Source organism: Nicotiana tomentosiformis, chromosome 1, assembly GCF_000390325.3.
Source record: "Nicotiana tomentosiformis chromosome 1, ASM39032v3, whole genome shotgun sequence".
Lineage (NCBI taxonomy): Eukaryota > Viridiplantae > Streptophyta > Magnoliopsida > Solanales > Solanaceae > Nicotiana > Nicotiana tomentosiformis.
This window is the reverse complement of record NC_090812.1, coordinates 49461147-49483230: the sequence shown is the minus strand read 5'-3', so window position 1 is coordinate 49483230 and position 22084 is coordinate 49461147. Positions and strand designations below refer to the sequence as shown.

The following is a 22084-nucleotide window of genomic DNA, read 5'->3' as shown; positions in this document are numbered from 1 at the left end:
ACTGAACCGGCTAATTTACATTCATTCTAAGTAGGTCATTTTCATGTCAAGACCTTTGATACGATAGAGAAATTCTAATCATTTCACCGTACCCTTAGTGACTTTAACTGTGTCATTCACAGTTGACGCCGCTAGTTTATTATATGGTAGTACTGGCATTAATATTTTAAATAAAATGAAGGATGAAAATTAGTGAGATCATATGTCCCCAATTTTCTATGGTTGTGACTTTTGTATGCAATCAAACAGAGTTAGATTCATTATTTAAACTTTATAGGTTCAGATTAATAATTCTATCATTATTTAACATATTTAATGATTTATTAGGAAAAAAATACAGAGTATGAACGAAATCAGATGAATCCATATCCTCTATACTAAATAAGTCCCCTGATTTTTTTATCAAAAAAAAAAACGTCCCCTCATAAAATCCGCGGTCCATTTCCAATTCTTGGTGTAGAATAAAAGGCTTTTTTTCTTGCCTTATCCAAATGGCACCAATTCAGATCTTGTCATATTTTCCCCTGAAGGTTGAAATTGACATGAACTGGCATTCGGCTGGGGAAATCCAATTGGATTTGAAAATGGAAAATGTAAATAGAGTTTTAACTTTTAAATGGACCACCTCCAACGAGCGACTGTGACATATGTGACAATTCTTTTTTTTTTTGTTCTAATCTAACTATATGGGGCTTATTCTATCTGTTGAAATTCTCTACATTTAATAAATTTAAATTACAAAATGGGACTTTTTCCCCCTCTCTTTTTGCTTAAAATGGGACTTGGGACAATAAAACTAGAAATTTGCCTTTGAGCATGCAGAAGAGGTGCATGCACTGATTGATTACAATTCAGCCGTCATAGGTGTCCCACATCTATATATGATCTACCATTCTACTTTGCTTGCATTTTGAGATTAAAAAGTGAATTATTTACTTTACTTAAGCATTCCTAAATCCTACTATAATATTTTCTTTTCATCTTTTCTCTTTAACCCGAGGAAAATGAATTTTAAATTTAAGTTAGCACATGAAAATAATGAGTACTCATTGGATCATTTTCTTCATTATTCTTAGATTTTACCACATTTAATGCGGCCGTATTCCCTTTTTCTTCTATAACTCTATGAACGGAAAGGCCCTCAACAAAGACTCCCGTTTAAAAAATCCATTCATATTAAGGATGTGACCTAGTGGTATAAATTAAAGTAGGAGCAAACTCTGAAGATTAGGGTTCAAATTCTAAAAGAAAAAAATATATTAGGCGATCTTCTTTTATCCGCCTGAGTCGTGATGTAAAGTTACCTGAATATGTGTTGATTGAAAATAGCAGATACCCAATTATATTATATTTGAGGCCGAGGTGCTCCCGTACACTACAATTATAAAAAAATTAATAAAATAAAAAGTGCATGCCTTTCGGCGAATGGCAATGATACAGATGGCTTTATTTCTCAATATTTTTCAACACAGACGGCTCATTTTATTATTATTTTTTAATTCATTTGCTAAAAACTCGTTCACATGGATGGCGATGGTGATACAACACAGTTGTGAAATCATTCGCCAAATCCTTAGTTTAAGACTTTAAGGCATTTATTCAAAAAGCAAAACAGGTTAAAAGATAGGGAATATATTAATGACAAAAGGTCTAGCATTAATGAGATCTTGAAAATCTTTAATAACAATACTCCAACGTACGTATTCCCTTAGATCACTAGTAAAATAAAAAAATTACGAAGGAATCTAACCATTCTTTAATTATAATTTCTTGTTTAGCTATAATTTCCTACATTCTTTAAATATTTTTACCAGAACAATTGTGAATTTGCAGCATTTTTTTATGTGAATTTCTAAATATATAAATTCTATCAGATTTAGTAAATCAAAATCCATTTTACGAAAAAATTACATGCAAATAATTATAGTTATTAAACTTAACCTGTATATATTCTGAGTTTCGTCATTCTTTCTAGACGGAGTAGTACAAATTACATAGGAACAATATCATGTGAGTTAGCATCCACGAATTGAAGATCGTACTAAAGTGATAAGTATTCATTTATCCTTAATCAGTGGTCTCGAGTTCGAGTCTTGGGTATAGAATCACCTTTAGTAAAAAGCGTTTTACTCTCAATGTGAGACTTTCCGGCGTGAATCCAAATTTAGTTGAGCCCTAATACGAATATTGAACACTATGTGGAAAACCTTTTTTACAACTTGGCAATTTTGGTTGCTAGCTTATTTGATTTTTTTATTGAAATTGGGAAGAGTCCAAATTCTGTCCGTAATACTAACTCTATATACCTAACAGATTGTGTGGGAGAGAGAGGGAAAGAAATAAAAGATACAGCAAAGAAGTCCGATTGGATAATCCAAAGGTTAGACTAAACGTTTCGTTATAAAAAGGGTGTCATATCTTTCAACTGTGAGGTACACAAAAAAAGCTAAGTGATCATATAGAGTAGTACTTTTGTGTAAACTTTCAAGTGCAATATATAGTTGCATCTTTTCAAGAGCTGAAGAGACAATTTCTCTGAGCTGTTGAGAATTCATTAATGGCGACTTTAAGCAGATTGTTAAAGAGATCAAGATACTGTAATAGTAATGTTGATTTCATCAAAGTTGCTAGTACCAGATTGTTCTCTACTGAGCCTTTACTTCATACTCCCAAATTACAACTTCCTGTTACTAACATCAAGACAGAAGTTTCTCAAGTTAGTGCAATTAATTAATTCCCTCTCTCTTTCTCCCTATTTTCTACATTTATGCTCTCATTATTTTCGTGAATTCTTCCTAATATTTTTTCTCTATCTTTGTCTTCTTATTTAATTCTTTTAAATTTTGGTCTCTTTCTGGATTTTATATATGTATATATACGAGAGAGATCATAGCTGAAATTAGTTTCCGGCTATGGCATTTGAGTCTCCTTTCTTGTGCTTGTATTAAAAAAATGAAGTGTCCTAAGTCATAACTCAGTGCCGAAGAGTTAACCTTTTTTATCAATTTATATATAGTTCAATTACTTTAATGTGATAAAAAATACTAATTTTGTAACTTTAGTCGATCACACAATTAACCCGGCAAAGAGGAAGAAAAACGAAATTCTCTAGTTATATTACTCGTCCTTTCTTTCTTTCTTTTTTCCTTCTACAAATTATATCTTTTTCTTTCCTGTATGAGAAATGACCATGAAAAGGGACGGTAAGGTAAAAGTGAATCTTAAACTAACGATATTTTCGAGGAGCTCTTGGACAATATATTAAGTACTACTATTTGAATTGCTTGTTTTTATTTTTCATTTTCCTTATAATATTCTTTAATTTTAAACCTTTGGGATTTACTTTGTTCTTTCTAAATGTAAGATTATGTAGAGTAAAAAGTGGTATATACAAATTATGAAATTAAGGGTATATTTCTAGTTTGCTCAAGTTCTTATTTCATGAAGATTTTTTTTAAAATAGAAAAACGTGGATTAAGGAAAACAACGTAAAACATTTACTCTGATTTGATGAAAACTATAATTGGGATCAAATTAGAAAGTTGGATAGTATTCTACGTTATTTGAAGATTGATAGTTGGCAAGCTTCAAGATTGGCCGAACACTAAACTATTGCCTATTGGATTACAGGATTAGGTTGACACTTTTGTCAGTATGTTTTATAGGCACTGAAAATTAGTCAAATAAGAAAATTTTGGTCGGATACGAACTTGCACCTAATTGGTTGTCCAACCCTCATTTACATAATTTTTCTGTCACTCTTCCTGATTTTTAGTTCTATAAATTTTGCTTTATGAAGTTGGGATGGATGGTACTCTCTTCACAATAATTTTCTCAAGCTATCCATTTCTGTTGGTTTCGAAATATAATAAAATAATATTTGGTTGAAGTTTTAAAAGGAAGCATTTGAAAATGAAGTGGAAAAAATGTAAATGGAAGTTGATGTTGTATTTGAATATGAATTTCATTTGAAAAGATAGTTAAAGTTTTGTGATTGAAAATCATTATTTCACTTGAAATACTCATCGAGCAAGCTTTTAATATTTCACTAGTATTTGTATTTGAAATACGAATTATTAACAATGATTTCAGTTTACAAGTGAAGTCACGATCAAACACTCCCTAAACACTTAAATTTATCTTCATGTCAGCCGGCCTAAGCTCAATTCTGGGAAATATTATATAAAATGACCATTGAATATAATTTAGGGGACATGTTATATGCTTATGTGATAAATTGACACACTCCTATTAAATTTCAACTTTCAGCTAATTGGAAAAACACCAATGGTTTATCTTAACAAAGTGACAGAAGGATGTGGAGCTCACATAGCTGTGAAACAAGAGATGTTTCAACCTACTTCTAGCATCAAAGACAGGTATCTTCTTCATTCTCTCCTGTCTATGCTGAGTATTTGTTTGTAGGAGGAATACATCTCATTTGTCTGAAAACTGTATTCTTATTTGTACATCACTTCTTTGCTTCCACTCTGTACTAAGAAAAAAACAATTCCCTTGTATTTTCACCAGACCAGCATTGGCAATGATCAACGATGCAGAAAATAAAGGCTTAATATCACCTGAAAAGGTAAGTAAATGCAACTCTATCCAGACACTAGCAGGAGTATAAGAAGTTATGACACTGCATTTTTCTCTTATCGTAACATATGATTGTATAAGTATTTTTATGTTGTCAGTGCATAGATTTTAAACTTGACTAGTATATGTTATCTTTGACCTACTTCTTGATTATATCTAGACGACATTGATTGAGCCAACATCGGGAAATATGGGGATCAGTATGGCATTTATGGCAGCAATGAAAGGCTACAAAATGGTTTTGACAATGCCATCATACACAAGTTTAGAGAGGAGGGTGACAATGAGAGCATTTGGAGCTGATTTAGTCCTCACTGATCCAACCAAAGGAATGGGAGGCACTGTTAACAAAGCTTATGACCTTTTGGAATCTACACCTAATGCTTTCATGCTTCAACAGTTTTCTAATCCTGCAAATACTCAGGTCACTTTAAGAAACCTTATTTAATCCTATGTTCTTTGTTTCTCTATAGGATTCTCAATTGTTTCACATTGAAAACAGATTCATTTTGAGACGACTGGTCCTGAGATATGGGAAGAAACTCAGGGTAATGTTGACATATTTGTCATGGGAATTGGAAGTGGGGGCACTGTCTCTGGTGTTGGACAATATCTGAAATCCAAAAATCCTAATGTCAAGGTAAATCCATACTATCAATGATCATCTGATTGGCTAAAATTTGACGAGCGCAAAACACAACATGAAATTACTGCTCGCTAGCCAAAGATAGTATAGTTTAATTATCGTCTCCACATGGATTGAATTTAAATAATGTTCGAGTAATTTCTGGCTTAATTGCTATTCAGGGTGATCAATACTTGATTTGAGGTAATTACTAACTACAATTAACTACTAATTAAGATTATGGCTAATTGAGATTGATCACGGAGAGTGAAAGTTGAACTAAAATGGTTGGCTATCAATATGAGAAATAAGGGTCATGGCAGGATAGGTGCAAGATAGTCATTCGAGATTTAACTATATTTAAATTTACTTCTAATGTTCTAATGATTCTCGTGAATTCACTCGATAATTAGCTTAAACGTAAAGTGAAGATTCCACTCTCGATTAAATCTAAACTCTACGAGATAAACTAATATGAAGCCCTGTGAAGATATGCAAGAACACGTTAATGGACTAGTCTTTAGGAAAACTTCACTCGAATATTCTCCTAACTTGATTTAATCAATAATTCAAAAAGCTCTCTCGAATACTTAGAAGAATCACTAAATTAAACTAAATAAAATAATGCAAAGATACTCACCAAAATATTCCTCTTTTGATTAAATAAACCGGTGAATAATTTCGCAATCAATTTAAAGCTCCATAAATGTATTCAAACAATTCAACTAGAGTTAGATCTACAAACAACACTCAAAATATCATATCCATCAAAACCCTAGGGAAATTACTCCATAATCATGGAGGAAGTCATCACAAATATAATTAAAGAATAAGAAAACATTAATCTAACGTTACAATCCAAACCCCCGTATTGAATTGATGGAAAGATGATGAAATCCCGCGTCTTGTTGCCTCCAATGCTCTTCCAAGGTCAAAAGTCCCTTCTAAAACGTCTTTTTATTGTATTTATACCATGTAGGAATGGTCCTGGACGAATCTACCCTTTCCAAGCCGAACTAGAAAAAATACTCTAAGAAATTTGTACACGCGTGCCGCCCCATGCGGCGCGGCTGTGCAAGTTTTACAAAGTAACTTCGTTTCGTCAATTTTTGATATCCAGACTCGGTTCTCGACCCCCGAATGCGATCCCGGTATAATACATTGGGCTTTTACTCAGACTGCAAAGCTCTAACTTGTTCAATTTAGTTCACGAATATCTTTTTAACTTGAAATCACTTACTGCAAGGCATAACACACATAATAAGTGCAATACACTAACATTTAAGCTCAAATACAAGTAAAATACAGTGATTAGGGTGCAAACGACGACTAAAACACAGGATTCTAGCATACCATCACGTTCCCGAACAAGTTTTAACATATTTAACTTATATATGATTATCAATGTATTTTTACTTGTTTTAGCAGGTAACCTGCCTTATTAATTGTGTTAAACAACTTAGGTGACCTCTCACGCTGCCTATGTATAGAAGTTAAAACTTCATAAGTTAACATAACACATAGAAGTTAAAACTTCATAAGTTAACATAACACCATGCTTATATTTTCTCCTCTCTTGCTAGATATATGGAATTGAGCCAACTGAAAGCAATGTACTGAATGGTGGAAAACCAGGTAACTTTACTTTCGTCTTTCAATTTGTGTGTGCCATCCTAGTATTTATGAAGTATTCAAATTACTGCATGTTCTTATAAAATATACAATAATCTTTAAACGGCCACCAATACAGGTCCTCATCACATAACAGGGAATGGGGTTGGATTCAAGCCAGATATCCTGGACATGGATATCATGGAGGAAGTTCTGATGGTATGTTAAATTCTTTGTTAATCTGCTTTCTTCTGAAACTGGAAATATCAACAGAATTATGTGATTACCATGTGTTCCATTGAATAACAGCTAAGTCATTCTAGTAATTGTACATGATATGCGCTTGCTCCTGTATTGCAGGTTTCTAGTGAAGACGCCGTAAACATGGCTAGGGAGTTGGCAGTCAAGGAAGGGCTCATGGTAAAGTTTAAGAAAAACGCATCTTTCTTTCCACTCTAAACTACATAGTAGTATTCGTCTATAGAGTAAATTTGTTGTGATTCCTTTATATCATGTTATGAAGAAGCTTATCTCAATTGTATAGGTTGGAATATCGTCGGGAGCTAATACAGTAGCAGCTCTTCAACTTGCTCAAAAACCAGAAAATAAAGGCAAACTCATAGTGGTATGAATATGTCAGATTTAAGAGATAGAACCAACCTCAATATTTTTTCTTTGCTCATTTTCAGAATTTATTACTTTGTTGTAGATGTAACTTATTCATTTTCAATTTCAGACTATACATGCAAGTTTTGGAGAGAGGTACCTGTCATCTATTCTGTATCAAGATCTTAGGAAAGAGGCAGAGAACATGCAACCTGTTTCAGTTGATTAATGTTGCGATGTTACTAATTATGGAGTTTATAGTCGAAGGCTCTGCAAGAAAAATTTTTTTTTTTTTTCTAAATGATGTTTAAGCTTGTTTATTGTTGATGATTCAGCTTTCTGAAGCCTGCTTATGCTCTGCTCTTGTTGTTGCTATGTCATACATAATATGTAAATCAACGAATTTATTGTGAGTTTTGGATCACTGATTGCAACCTTAAATTAAATGGATTGGTGCCTATAGATTGTTATCTCATAGTATATTGACATCGTCGTCTTTACCGTACATGAACACTCACATTTTCCGCTAAATCTTTGACGTAGAATTTCAAAATTAACTAGCTTCCTGTCCTTTTTAAATTTGTCCGCATTTACTTTTCTTCTAACTTTACCAAATAAATAAAAGTAAATTCTCGACATCCAAGGAAACGAAAGGTATTAAGTGGACGTTTGGACATAAGAATTATAAAACATCTTGAGTGAAACCGCTTAAGGTATTGAGTGATTTGAGTAAAAATTTGAAAAACATCTTTTGGAGTTTTTGAAATTTTCGAAAAATTTCAAAAGATCATCTTCAAGTGAAATTGAAAATTTTATGGCTAAACACATACGTATTTCGAAAAAAAAATAAAAAAATTCTTATGTCCAAACAGGGTTCTAGATGTAGAGTTCATAAATTTTGCTACTTGACCAACAACCGACCTTAGCTCAGTTGGTAGAGCGGAGGACTGTAGTATGTCTGCTGAAATCCTTAGGTCGCTGGTTCGAATCCGGCAGGTCGGATTTTGTTTTCCTTGTTTATTTTTCACGCCCAAAAGAGTTAATACCAATTTTGTTTACGTGTAATTTGTAAATGTGCATTTTGTAAACGGAAAAGGGCCAGAACTACCCCTAAAGTATTGAAATTGGTACAAAATTGCCCTCCGTCCACCTATTTGAATAAAAATGTCCCTACCGTTATTTTGTTTGGCTCAACATTGCCCTTATTACTAATAGAAAATTCATTAGAAAAGAAAAATTAAATAATATCCACATGTCATCGTCCCATTGGTCTAACATAAACCCCAACACGTAACCCGCCCAGATATTGACCCGCCCAATTTTAAAACATAACTCTCTCTCTCTCTTTCTCTTCGCTATTTCATATTAGTGAGCATTTACTTACGAGTGTATGTCTACTATTATTCATGAGGCAAACTCAAAATTGAGTTCTCTATTAGAATTATTTTTACGGAAGATGGAAGGAATTGTCATATTCTTCTTAATGCAAAAAGTTTAGATTCTTTTTGTTTATGCAATGGTTATTCTTTATTATATAATTTTTTTTATTTGAAATTTGTGGGAGGGTTTCTTCACTATTCTTTGTCATTCTTCCGTGAAAATTTGAGGATTTGCTTTTTAATTTTTTTATTATTTATGTGATGTGTATTTCTAATTTTTATTTATATCACTATTTATTCAATTAATATGTAAGCGTTTATACTCCGTGTAACGGGTATTGTGCAATTGTCACATTTCATACACAATGGGGTCATATGATGTACTATAATAGTTAACATTTTTTTTAGATAATTTCTTTAGTATTTATTTTCTTATTTTGATTGTTATATTCAATATTCGGACGGGTTAAAGGTGAGTTTAGTTATATTTTAGTTGAAGTTTAAGTTAGACCAATGAAACGGTGACACGTGGATATTAATTAAATATTTTTTTCTTTTAGAATTTTCTGTTAGTAATAAGGGCAATGTTGAGCAAAAAACATAACGGTATGGGCATTTTTATTCAAATAAATGGACAGAGGGCATTTTTGTACCAATTTTGATACTTCAGGGGGCAGTCTTGACCCTTTTCCGTTTTGTAAATCTTTGAAACGTTTGTCCTACACCTACTTTCCCATCTTGCAAATCGTGTTCGTTTTTTTTTATTCTATTAATATTTCCAACAAATACAATAAAGGATGTTTTTCAATTTAATTTTTTTGTACAAAATAGATTGTCCACATATTTTCTTTTATAATGAAAAATTTACAAAAATATTGATGCGCTTCAAAGTTTTAAAGACCTGTTTTTATTTACTACTCCATTACTTTTACTTTCTTTTTTGGTCACATAATTAATAGGAAGTAGCAAAAGCCAACTAAGCAGCATTCAAATTCATGCACTGAAGTCCCTTTTTTGGGATAGTCTTAGCCACTAAGACATTATTGCTTTACTATAAAGGGGTATCATCTCATATAGAGTAATACATTCAAACTTCTCTATAATAATCTCGTTTGTTTTGATATTTTTTGGTTTTTATAGTGAATGATTGTTATACACATATAACAGCATTTGACGTTTAAATATTGTTTGGCTATTATAGATAAAAATTATCCAAAAATTAATTATTTTTCCTTTTCTAATATTAGATACTCCAAAAAAGATAAGAAATTATTCAAATTTAAAATCTCAAAAGATAGGCATGTTTCACTAGTTAAATATTGAAGAAAATTAATACATTATTAATAAATTCATAACTAAAAGTATAAAGATTTAAACTCTAAGGCACACATTCTAAAGCTACCTAAAAAAATAATTTTTTTCAAGATTGATGGAATAACTTTGTAATTGTAGTTTGTTTCGTAAATTTCATTCTCTTACTAGAGATATATCGCTTGAATTGGCGCGTGTCCAAATTTTTAACAAAAAGGTATCTGATAGTTTTCCCTTAAAGATAATCTAAGAGTTTAACAGTTAAATCTTCTATGTAAATATTTTTGGGAATAGTCTAATGGAAAAGATATCAAGTACAAATTTTCAAATCTTATATCTTATGCAAGATAAAAATTGTGTTCAATGAAAAAGATTGTGTACATATTTTTAGAATTACTATTATTAATCTTAAAGATTCTATATGGCTGTTATAGAAGAGTAAATTTACAAAGAGCCTTCTGCTATAAATATGGCTATTGTTGTTATAGGTAAAAGGTTGTTATTGAGAGGTAAAATATAACTTAAAAAATCGGTTATGAGAAAAACTTGACTTTTATAGTGAATGATTGTTATATAAGGATGTTGTTATAAATATATCTACTCCGTAGGTGTTGTTTATATACTTTAGATTTAGTGTTTGACCTCCCATTTTTCCCTATTTATATCTCTTTTTCACAATTTTTGGTTTTTGTAATCTTCTCTTGCAGATAAACCATATTTCTCAACTCATGTTACCTTTTTTTTGTTGATTTTGTACTTTCTTAAAAATATTAACACCATTCAACTTATTAGATTATTCTATATAATTTTCACAACTTTAAAAAAAAAATATTTAACTATTATTATAAGCATCATGATGAGATGTTTCTCCAAAAAAACTAACCATTTAATACTCTTTATCCAATGCAGTTGAATTTAAGATAAATGGCCAAATATACCCTTATAATATGAGAAAAATGTTTAAATATACCACTCATTATACTTTGAGTCTAAATTTACTGACATTATACTATTGGTTCAAATATACCCCTCGTCCGTTAAATTTGTCCAAGTAGGACATCCATTTCTACGTGGCACTAATATTTTACGAGGTGGACGCCACGTGACATGCCACCCCATTGTCCCTAACCCATTTTACACCTCCTTTCTATTTATTTTTCCGCCACCAAAATTTGCTTCCCCTCCACCAGCCATAATCGTCACCACGAATAATATTAAATTTCAAAGTTTAGTCTTTTATATAGGTTTTAAGCAACAAGGCAAAAAAGAGGTGTATGGACTAATACAACTTCATTAAGACCTATAACTTCAACTAAAGGGACTGAAAATTTGATAACTTCCGAAGCCAGAAACATACCAAGAAAGAAAGAAAGTTGTGTTTCAGTTGAAACTCATGACCACTGCATCTCTCTCCCCTTAGTGAATAAAATTTTTCTTCTAATTGGGTTTTTGTGTTCAAGAAAACTGCAAAGCAGTTAAAACATTGATCAGTTTTTGACCTTTATATGATAAATTTCTGCTAGCGTTAGGTATTGCCTTTATGCTCATTTGAAGCAAAATCAACAACAAAAAACATGTTGATGGAGTCACCGTTGGATTCAGCTGCAAGCACATGTATCCAATTATTCTAGTAAGACTGGGCTTTTTCAAACTTTTTCTTTAATAAGGTAAATTAATTTATTAATAATGAAAAAAACTGGGCCTTTCGTTTAATATTACTGAGTCATTACACATAAAGTGACTGAAAATGCACCGTGCAATTTTCTATCTTACCCAACTGTGAACCTTACAAAATCTTACAGGTACAACCTGTGGGAAAAGTATGTTAGGTTCTTTCGAACAAAATTAATACTAATTTAGTATATTTAAGATGAGCATCTATGCCTTGTAAAATAAGTCATTAGAAACGGTCCTCTATACGGTCAAAATCGGTTAGTCCTTCGTACGAACTGGACGAAATGGTAATACATTGGATCGAAGATCAGGTTGAGGTCCGAAGTCAGGTCATCAAGCTTCGAGCCCTAAAGACCGATCAATGTCGATCTCGATATCATTATCGAGCTCGAATCCAAATCGAACTATGATGAAGTTATCGAGCTTACGAGGCTCAGACCAACCAACATTATCCCCGAATCAATACAAGGCCTCGAATCAGAATAGAGCTCGAGTCAAGATAGAGAGCTCGAGTCGATATCGAGCTCGAGTCAATTTCGAGCTCATAGACAAGAGCCGTTGCAACCGCACTAGGGGAGAGAATCCTGGTAGGAATTATGGAAAACTGATTTATCATGGGTCTCCCACTATGTATTTTAATTGTATCTAAAGTAGAATCTCTCCACTATAAAGGGATTGGTTATTATTTCTAGAAGGGACCAAGTTTTTGACATACATTGTAATTGAGATATCATACACTCATATATTGAAGAGTTATCATTTTTTAGCTTCATAGATTGATTCATCTTGCCTAATCCATAAATCATCTTCTTTCCAACTTTGCTTATTTTTCATTCTTTGCAATCAATATTCGATATTTTTATTTTACTCTTACGATTTATGTCGGGTTATACCACGTACCCTTACAACTACGTACAAATTCAACTCTATCCATTTTTCGGATAAACTGTTTGGCGCCCACCGTGGGGCTAAGGATAACAGTAGTTATTTGGTATAAATTCGCAAAACTCGCCATTTTACACTTGTTTCCGGAAGCGTCTTTGATTTCGGATTAGCAACGACGAGCTATCAATTAAATGACCTTACCTATCAACAACGAAGTTGGTCTTCAAGATGAGAACAACAACTTAACGCCCAGGACCGAAATGCCGCTTGTCGACACCATTGAAGCTCGAGTCGAAGTGCCATTAGACGTTAATTCGCATATGGTCATTGAGGCAAACCTACATTTTGAACATGAAAATAGCATTCATGGTAGCACTCGATCTGCAGCTCGAGATACCCATAACGTTGAAGAAAATGGTGTCAGCTTGCGCATGATTTTCGAAATGTTGCAAGCTCAACATGCAGCAATAGCTCAGTTGCAGAGTTAAACCCAAATACCGAACAGGGCAGAGCCCAGTCCACCCCGAGAAATCGCCCACAGAATGGAACCAGCTATAGTAAGATCAAATGAGCAAGAGTCAGGGACTAATCCCGAAATTGCTAAGATGTTCGAAGAACTGACCAAAAGAATAGAATCAAGTGAAAGGAGGATCGAGGCAAACGACAAAAAAGTGGAAACATATAACTCCAGGGTTGATCAGATCCCGGGGGCACCACCGATATTGAAGGGCTTAGATCCTAAAATATTTGTACAAAAGCCTTTCCCCCCAAAGCGCGGCTCCTACACCGATCCCAAAGAAATTCTGAATGCCCGAGATTCCTAAATATAACGGAACTACCGACCCCAACGAACATGTCACCTCTTACACATTTGTCATCAAAGGGAACGACCTAGAGGATGATGAAATCGAATCCGTATTATTGAAGAAATTCGATGAACCCTGTCAAAGGGAGGAATGATATGGTATCACAATTTACCATCTAATTCTATCTATTCTTTTGCTATGCTTGTAGATTCCTTCGTAAAAGCACACGCCGGGGCCATAAAGGTCGAGACGAGGAAGTCGGACCTGTTCAAAGTAAGACAAAAGGATAATGAGATGCTAAGGGAATTCGTATATCGTTTTCAAATGGAACGAATGGATCTGCCACCAGTCACAGATGATTAAGCTATTCAAGCTTTCACTCAAGGTTTGAACGAACGAAGTTCGACGGCTTCACGGCGGTTGAAGCACAACCTGATCGAGTACCCAGCTATTACTTGGGCCGATGTGCATAATCGGTACCAATCAAAAATTAGAGTCGAAGACGATCAGTTGGGGTCTGAACCCGCTGCTCGAAGGGATATCAATCGAGAACAAGGTCCGATCAGGGACCGATACCGACCGTATAGTGAAAACCACAGAATCAATGAATCGAGATGTAACCCCGGAACAGGCAACAAAAGAAGTGATTGATGTCAAGGGTCTCGGGGGCTGATGAACAGAAATGGGTTCGACATGCCTATCGGATCTAAGGAAGCACCACGGTTATCGGAGTATAACTTCAACATTGATGCATCTGTCATCGTGTCGGCTATCGGACACATCAAAGACGCTAAATGGCCTCGACTCATGCAGACTGATCCTGCCTAGAGGAATCCCAATCAAATGTGCGAATATCATGGCACCCATGGCCACAGAACGGAAGATTGCAGGTAACTAAGAGAGGAGGTAGCCCGGTTATTCAATAAAGGGCACCTTTGAGAATTTTTAAGCGACAGGGCCAAGAACCATTTCAAAAACAGGGATTTCGGCAAACAAAAAAAACAGGAATAACCACAGCACATCATCTACATGATCATCGGCGGCGTTGATACCCCTCAAGGGCCGGTGATTAAACACACTAAGACATCGGTTATGAGAGAAAATCGACCTCGAACTCAAGATTACGCACCCATAGGAACTTTGTCCTTTAATGATGAAGATGCAGAAGGAGTCATGCAACCTCATAACAATGCAATGGTAATATCTGTACTTATGAATAAACCTAAAGTTAAGCGTGTGTTAATTGATCCAGGTAGCTCGACCAACATTATTAGATCGAAGGTTGTAGAACAGCTCGGTCTACAGGACCAGGTCGTACCCGTAAAACGTGGCCGGGACCATCCAGGAAACGAAGTTCTACGTAATCTAAGGCGACATGAGGTACAACGCGCTTTTTGGAAGGCCATGGATCCACAACATGAGAGTTGTACCTTCGACCCTACACCAGGTTCTTAAATTTCCAACATCGAAGAAAGTCAAAACAGTGTACGGAGAACAACCGGTCGCGAGAGAAATATTTACCGTCGAAGAAGCAATTCCAATATCCTCACCTTCGTCAACAAAGGGGTCAGACTCAAAAGGGGAACAAGATGCCAAATAGCAATCACAAGCGTCATCTTCAACCCAACCAGAAAATCAAAAGATCGATGAAGATGATGATCAAAGGATCCCTCAATCCTTCGTGGTTCCCGATGATTCCGACGCTACCCAATCAACGATTGAAGAATTGGAGCAAGTCATACTAATCGAGCATTTGCCCAAACGAAAGGTATACCTAGGAACGGGACTAACCCCCGAACTCAGGAAAAGGCTTATTCAATTTCTTATCGATAACATAGATTGTTTTGCTTGGTCCCATTTAGATATAACAGGGATCCCACCGGATATAATGACGCATCGGCTAAGCCCGGATCCTAGGTTCAAACCGGTGAAGCAAAAGAGAAGACCCCAGTCTGAGGTAAAGCATGCATTAATAAAGGATGGGGTAACTAAACTTCTTAAAATAGGGTCCATTCGAGAGGTAAAATACCCCGAATGGTTAGCCAATGTAGCTGTAGTCCCTAAAAAAGGGAACAAACTTAGAATGTGTGTATATTATAAGGATTTAAACAAGGCGTTCCCCAAAGATTCTTTTCCGCTGCCCAACATTGATCGCATGATCGATGCCACGACCGGCCACAAGGTCCTTACTTTTCTCGATGCCTATTCCGGGTATAATCAAATCCAAATGAACCCGGAAGACCGGGAAAAAATTTCATTTGTCACCAAGTACAGAACATATTGTTATAATGTGATGCCCTTCGGGCTAAAAAATGCATTAGCTACTTACCAACGCCTAGTAAATAAAATGTTCGAGGAACAAATAGGTAAATCAATGGAAGTTTGTATTGATGACATGCTAGTTAAGTCCCTGCGCGCAGAGGACCATTTGGCTAATTTGCAGGAAACATTCGAGATTTTAAGGAAATACAACATGAAGCTCACCCCCGAGAAATGTGCTTTTGGGATCGGTTCGGGCAAGTTCCTCGGCTTCATGGTATCAAATTGGGGGATCGAGATCAACCCTGATAAAATCAAGGCTATCGAAGACATCGCCATTGTGGACAGTGTAAAAGTCGTGCACAAGCTAACAGGACGGATTGCTGCCTTAGGCCGATTCATTTCAAGGTCGTCAGATCGAAGTCACAGATTTTTCTCTCAACTCAAAAAGAAGAACGATTTCGCTTGGACCTCGGAATGCTAACATGCATTAGAGGAATTAAAGCGATATCTATCGAGCTAACCACTGCTTCATACTCCAAAAGCAGACGAGAAACTTTGCTTGTACTTGGCAGTATCAGAAATCGCAGTCTCGAGCTAGCTAAAAGCTTGGGAGCAGAAGTCGTTGAAGCCAAGTGTGACTCTTTACTTGTGGTAAATCAAGTAAACAAAACCTTCGAAGTTCGAGATGATAGACTGCAAAGGTATTTGGACAAACTACAGGTAACTTTGCACCGTTTCAAAGAGTTGACTTTACAGAATGTACCTTGAGAACAAAATAGTGAGGCCGATGCACTTGTAAATTTGGGATCATCGGTCGAGGAAGATGAGATAAGCTCGGGGACTGTCGTTCAACTATCGAGATTCGTGATCGAGGAAGGTCATGCCGAGATAAATTCTACAAGCTTAACTTGGGTTTGGAGGAATAAGTATATTGAATACTTGGAGAACGGAAAGCTCCCATCGGACCCTAAAGATTTGAGGGCCCTACAAACCAAAGCTGCTCGATTCACACTAACTACAGATGGAACATTATATCGAATGACATTCGATGGACCATTGGCAGTTTGCTTAGGTCCAGGAGACACAGACTATATCCTACGTGAGATTCACGAGGGTACTTGTGGAAATCATTCCGGTGCCGATTCATTAGTTCGAAAAATAATCAGAGTAGGATATTATTGGATCGATATGGACAAAGATACAAATGAGTTTGTTCGAAAAATGTGACAAATGTCAAAGGTTTGCACCGATGATCCATCAGCCCGGAGAGCAACTTTACTCAGTCCTATCCACATGGCCATTCATGAAACGAGGAATGAATATTGTCGGCCTTCTGCCATCGGCCCCAGGTAAAGCTAAGTTCGTTTTATTTATGACATACTATTTCTCTAAACGGGTTGAAGTACGGGGCATTCGAAAAAATAAGGGAGAAAGAGGTTATAGACTTCATCTGGGATCATATCGTATGTCGATTTGGGATACCCGCTGAAATAGTGTGCGACAATGGTAAACAATTTATCGGTAGCAAAGTGACGAAATTCCTCGAATACCACAAAATAAAAAGGATATTATCAACACTATATCACCCTAGTGAGAACGGACAAGCCGAATCGACAAACAAGACTATCATTCAAAACCTAAAGAAAAGGTTGAACGACTCTACGGAAAAATCGAAAGAAATTCTACCCGAAGTTCTTTGGGCATATCGAACAACATCAAAATCTAGTACGGGGGCAACCCCGTTCTCCTTAGTATATGGCTCCTAAGCCTTGATCTCAGTTGAAGTCGGGGAACCCAGCACCAGGTTTTGATATACAACATAAGAGTCAAATCACGAGGCTATGAATACTAGCCTCGAATTATTGGATGAAAAACGAGAAGTTGCTTTCGTCCAATTAGCCACCCAAGAGCAGCTGATCGAAAGAAACTATAATCGAAGAAGCAATCTTCGCCATTTTAAAATTGGGGACTTAGTGCTAAGGAAAGTCACCCTCAGCACCCGAAATCCAAATGAAGGAAACCTGGGTCCAAATTGGGAAGGACCGTATCAGGTTCTCGAAAACGTCGGTAAAGGATCCTACAAGCTCGGTATTATAAACGGCAAACAACTACCAAGCAATTGGAATGTGTCGCACCTAAAAAGATACTACTACTAAGGTACGGTCCTCCCATGTTCGTTGATATTTCAAAACTAACACTTGCAGGAGTTCTATCAGGAACAAAGATGGATGATTTAACACGAAGCCCTAGGTATGAAAGCACGCGTTGCACTCGTTTTTCCTTAGACCGATTTTATCCCAAATGGATTTTTCGGCAAGGTTTTAATGAGGCAACCATCGATCGTGCTAACTTAGAGCAATTCAACAGTATCCAAGGCCTCTTTACAATCAACCTCGAATACTGGTGGGGTATTACCCTCAAATAAATCAAGTTCGATGTTCGATTATCAAGTTCTATGCAAGAAAGTTACTTCATAAACAACAGGGTTTCGATAGGAATAATTGTAAGAGCCAAATGGTCAAAACGAACCATGCTCGTGTAGATTGCATGATCCCTAGTACAAAATACATACACATGTACAACAACATGAAAAGAAACTTCTTTGCCCATATCTCATGTCTCATAACCCATCCTCTATTTTCATGATCTATTACGCAAACAGGCTCAAGGGCCAACCATTACCCCACAAATCGGGTACTGTCGCTCGACCATTAAACCTACGGGCTACATTACTTCGAGTTTGAATCACTCACTCGACTAATAAGCCTACGGGCTACATCACTTCGAGTTCGAATCGCTCACTCGACCATTAAGCCTATGGGCTACATCACTTCGAGTTTGAATCGCTCACTCGACCATTAAGCCTATGGGCTACATCACTTCGAGTTCGAGCAAGCACTCACTCGACTAATAAGCCTACGGGCTACATCACTTCGAGTTCGAGCAAACACTCCCTCGACTACTAAGCCTACAGGCTACTCTTATTTTGAGTTCGAGCAATCACTCACTCGACTATTAAGTCTACGGGCTACATTACTTCGAGTTCGAATCACTCACTCGACTAATAAGCCTACGGGCTACATCACTTCGAGTTCGAGCAAGCACTCACTCGACTACTAAGCCTGCATGCTACTCTTATTTCGAGTTCGAGCAATCACTCAATCGACCATTAAGCCTACGGGCTACATTACTTCGAGTGTGAATCACTCGCTCGACTATAAGCCTACGTGCTACATCACTTCGAGTTCGAGCAAGCACTCACTCGACTATTAAGTCTACGAGCTACATTACTTCGAGTTCGAGTAATCACTCACTCGACCATTAAGCCTACGTGCTACATTACTTCGAGTTCGAATCACTCACTCGACTAATAAGCCTACGGGCTACATCACTTTTAGTTCGAGCAAGCACTCACTCGACTACTAAGCCTACATGCTACACTTATTTCTAGTTCGAGCAATCACTCACTCGACCATTAAGCCTACGGGCTACATTACTTCAAGTTCGAATCACTTACGCATAAGCCTACGGGCTACATCACTTCGAGTTCGAGCAATCACTCACTCAACTACTAAGCATACGGGCTACTCTTATTTAGAGTTCGAGCAATCACTCACTCGACTAATAAGCCTACGGGCTACATCACTTCGAGTTCGAGCAATCGCTCACTCGACTAATAAGCCTACAGTCTACATTACTTCGAGTTCGAGAAAGCACTCACTGGACTAATAAGCTCACAGACTACTCTTATTTCGAGTTCGAGCAAGCACTCACTCGACCATTAAGCCTACGAGTTACATCATTTCGAGTTTGAGCAATCACTCACTCGACTAATAAGTCTACGTGCTACATTACTTCAAGTTCAAGCAATCACTCAACTCGACTACTAAGCCTATGGGCTACCTTATTTCAAGTTTGAGCAAGTACTCACTCGGTTATAAAGGCTACAAATTCCAAATTCGATCAAATTGCCTAAAGCCTTATGAAAACATTCATAAGACATGAATGAAACAAAATCTTCACAAGGCAGAAAATAAAACAGAGGCAAGTCAAGAAAAGAAAAGTTATATATATATATATATATATATATATATATATATATATATATATATATATATACAAGATTGTTTACAACGTCCGAAATGGAAACTAAGGGCTAAGTTTCTTGGTTATCTCCGGGGGCGGTCTCTTCTATATCGGGCTCCTCCCCGCCCTCGGACCCGCTCTTGCTCCCATCATCGTCATCATCATCATCATCATTGCCGTCATCATCGGAAGCCAAGGCTTCAACATCGGCTTCGAGTGTTTTAGCCCTTTTTATCTCTTCAGTGAGATCGAAACCTCGAGCATGGATCTCCTCGAGGGTCTCCCTCCGAGATCGGCACTTAGCAAGTTCAGCAACCCAATGTGCTCAAGTGTTGGCGGTCTCGGCTGCCTCTCTTGCTTGTACCTGAGCAACTTCAGCATCCGCCCGATAGACGGCCACTAATACATCTGCATAGGACTTTGCTTTTTCGGCATCAGATTTGGCCTTGGCAAGTTCGGAGGCCAACCGAGCCTCGAGTTCCTATATTCTTCTCGCTTGAACCAAGATCTTTTCCTTCATGCCTTGAAGTTAGCTTGCAGTCGATGACAATTAAGCCCGAACAGTTTCCTTTTTTGCAGCAAGACGGTCCATGCCATCTTTCCATCCCATGGTCTCCGCCCTTATTATATCAACTTCCTGACGAAGCTTCCCGATCGTCTCGAGTTTCTGCTGCAACTGTGAGATCAAAATATTAGCCTCCAATCCTAAATCAAGCCCATGAGTTCTTAATATTATCATTACCTGCTCGGTCAAGTCGGTATGGTCTTGATGAGCCTTGGCCAACTCAGGTCGAAGGCCTTTGATTTCTTCTTCCCTTTGCCCGGAAAGAAATTTAAGGGCGTTCCTCTCCTCCGTAACATGTCGAAGGTCGGCCTCGAACTGATGCAGCTCAGCTCGAGACCGAGAACATGCTTCTCGATGAACCTTCACGACCTGCGAAGAAAGAATAAAAGAAGTTAGAAAAGAATAGCAAACACAAAAGTAATATAAACAAAGAGAGTTAAAAGCTTACCCGATTCAGAGCTTGTTGCACTTCACAGAAAAGACCCGACACATCACTAGAGCGAGCAACGTCCTCGACCCCAGTAAATAAATCACAGAAGGGGTCCTCCCCTTCATGAGACCGGCTCATCTCGAGGCCCCCCAAAGCTTGGGATTCCCGAATCGCCCTATCTAAAAAGGCAGGAAGAGTGGGCGAGTCTCCAATTACTATTGCCCCAAATGACTCGCTTGAGGCGTTCTCCTTAGTTCGGAGAGCTTCAGGACCGGCCCCTTCCGATGTACCCACCGTCTGTTGACTTCTCTGGGAAGCATCCTCGATCTCTAATGACTCGGGGACTCTGCCCGAACCTTTCTCCGATATCTCCTTGATCCGAGGCGGAGCCTTATAAATCACCATCAATTCAGCTACCTCTGGGGCATCGATGGTTTTCTTCATTCGGGCCGCCAACATGGACCCGTCATTTTCTTCTTCTTCTTCTTCTTCTTCTTCTTCTTCTTCTTCTTCTTCTTCTTCTTCTTCTTCATCCCTTAGACGCATAACTGATTCTATGGTCAAAGGGATGGTATTCTTCCTCAGCTTACGAGCCATCATCGTCTTCGGTTTTGGATCTTCAGAAGCGGATGTCCTTTTTCTCTTATTATCCTTCACTGGCTTTGGAACAGAGGATTAAGCCTCTTCCTCGACGGACGAGGGCCTCAAAACCGCATCTTTGCCCATACCTACATACATGAAAATTGATTTAAGTATATAGAAAGCATCTCGTTCGAACTACCAAAAATACGAGAAATGGGCTTACCATGATTTTTAGCCTCCCATCAGCCCTTTGACAAATCACACCATGAGCGCTCAGTGTAGGTGGAGGTCGAAGCCAGATCCCGTACCCAGTTCTTGAGGTCGAAAACTGTACCAGGCATTCAAGGAATTGTTGTATCACAAAAATGGGATATCAGTGAGAAAGAAATGAAGGGGCAAATAGTAGGAGATAACAACAGAATTACACTTAAGTTTCATGTTCCACTCCTCGGGAAAATACATCTTTTTAGTCGGAATCAGGTCCGAATTCTTTACTCGAACGAACCTGCCCATCCAGCCTCGATCCATGTCCTTGTCTATGCTCGAGAATAGAATCTTGGTAGCCCGACGCTGAAGTTTTATTAACCCGCCTCGGAAGAGGCGAGAACAGTACAATCGGATGAGATGGTCGAGGGTGAAAGGCATCCCCTTGATTTTGTTCAC

General features: G+C 37.1%; 1 protein-coding gene and 1 non-coding gene across 2 annotated transcripts; both read left to right on the top strand.

The window, feature by feature from the left end:
- The first annotated feature begins 2403 nt into the window (after positions 1–2403).
- LOC104118550 (bifunctional L-3-cyanoalanine synthase/cysteine synthase 2, mitochondrial) lies at positions 2404–7903 on the top strand. The gene is made up of 10 exons (XM_009629820.4): positions 2404–2716; positions 4270–4379; positions 4531–4588; positions 4760–5023; positions 5102–5239; positions 6808–6859; positions 6975–7054; positions 7196–7255; positions 7380–7460; positions 7572–7903. Exons 1-10 carry the CDS (start codon positions 2558–2560, stop codon positions 7668–7670), a joined length of 1101 nt encoding a protein of 366 aa, XP_009628115.1. The 5' UTR covers positions 2404–2557; the 3' UTR covers positions 7671–7903.
- Positions 7904–8357: 454 nt separating this feature from the next.
- On the top strand, positions 8358–8443 carry TRNAY-GUA (transfer RNA tyrosine (anticodon GUA)). Its single transcript is given in 2 exon segments — positions 8358–8394; positions 8408–8443. It is a non-coding gene; the product is annotated as a tRNA-Tyr (tRNA).
- The last annotated feature ends 13641 nt before the right edge of the window (positions 8444–22084 follow it).

Coding starts and splice junctions, on each gene's coding strand:
- LOC104118550 (XM_009629820.4), top strand. CDS start 2,558: ATGGCGACTTTAAGCAGATTGTTAAAGAGATCAAGATACTGTAATAGT. Junction 7,256..7,379: donor CAGTCAAGGAAGGGCTCATG/GTAAAGTTTAAG, acceptor TCAATTGTATAG/GTTGGAATATCGTCGGGAGC. Junction 7,461..7,571: donor ATAAAGGCAAACTCATAGTG/GTATGAATATGT, acceptor TTTCAATTTCAG/ACTATACATGCAAGTTTTGG.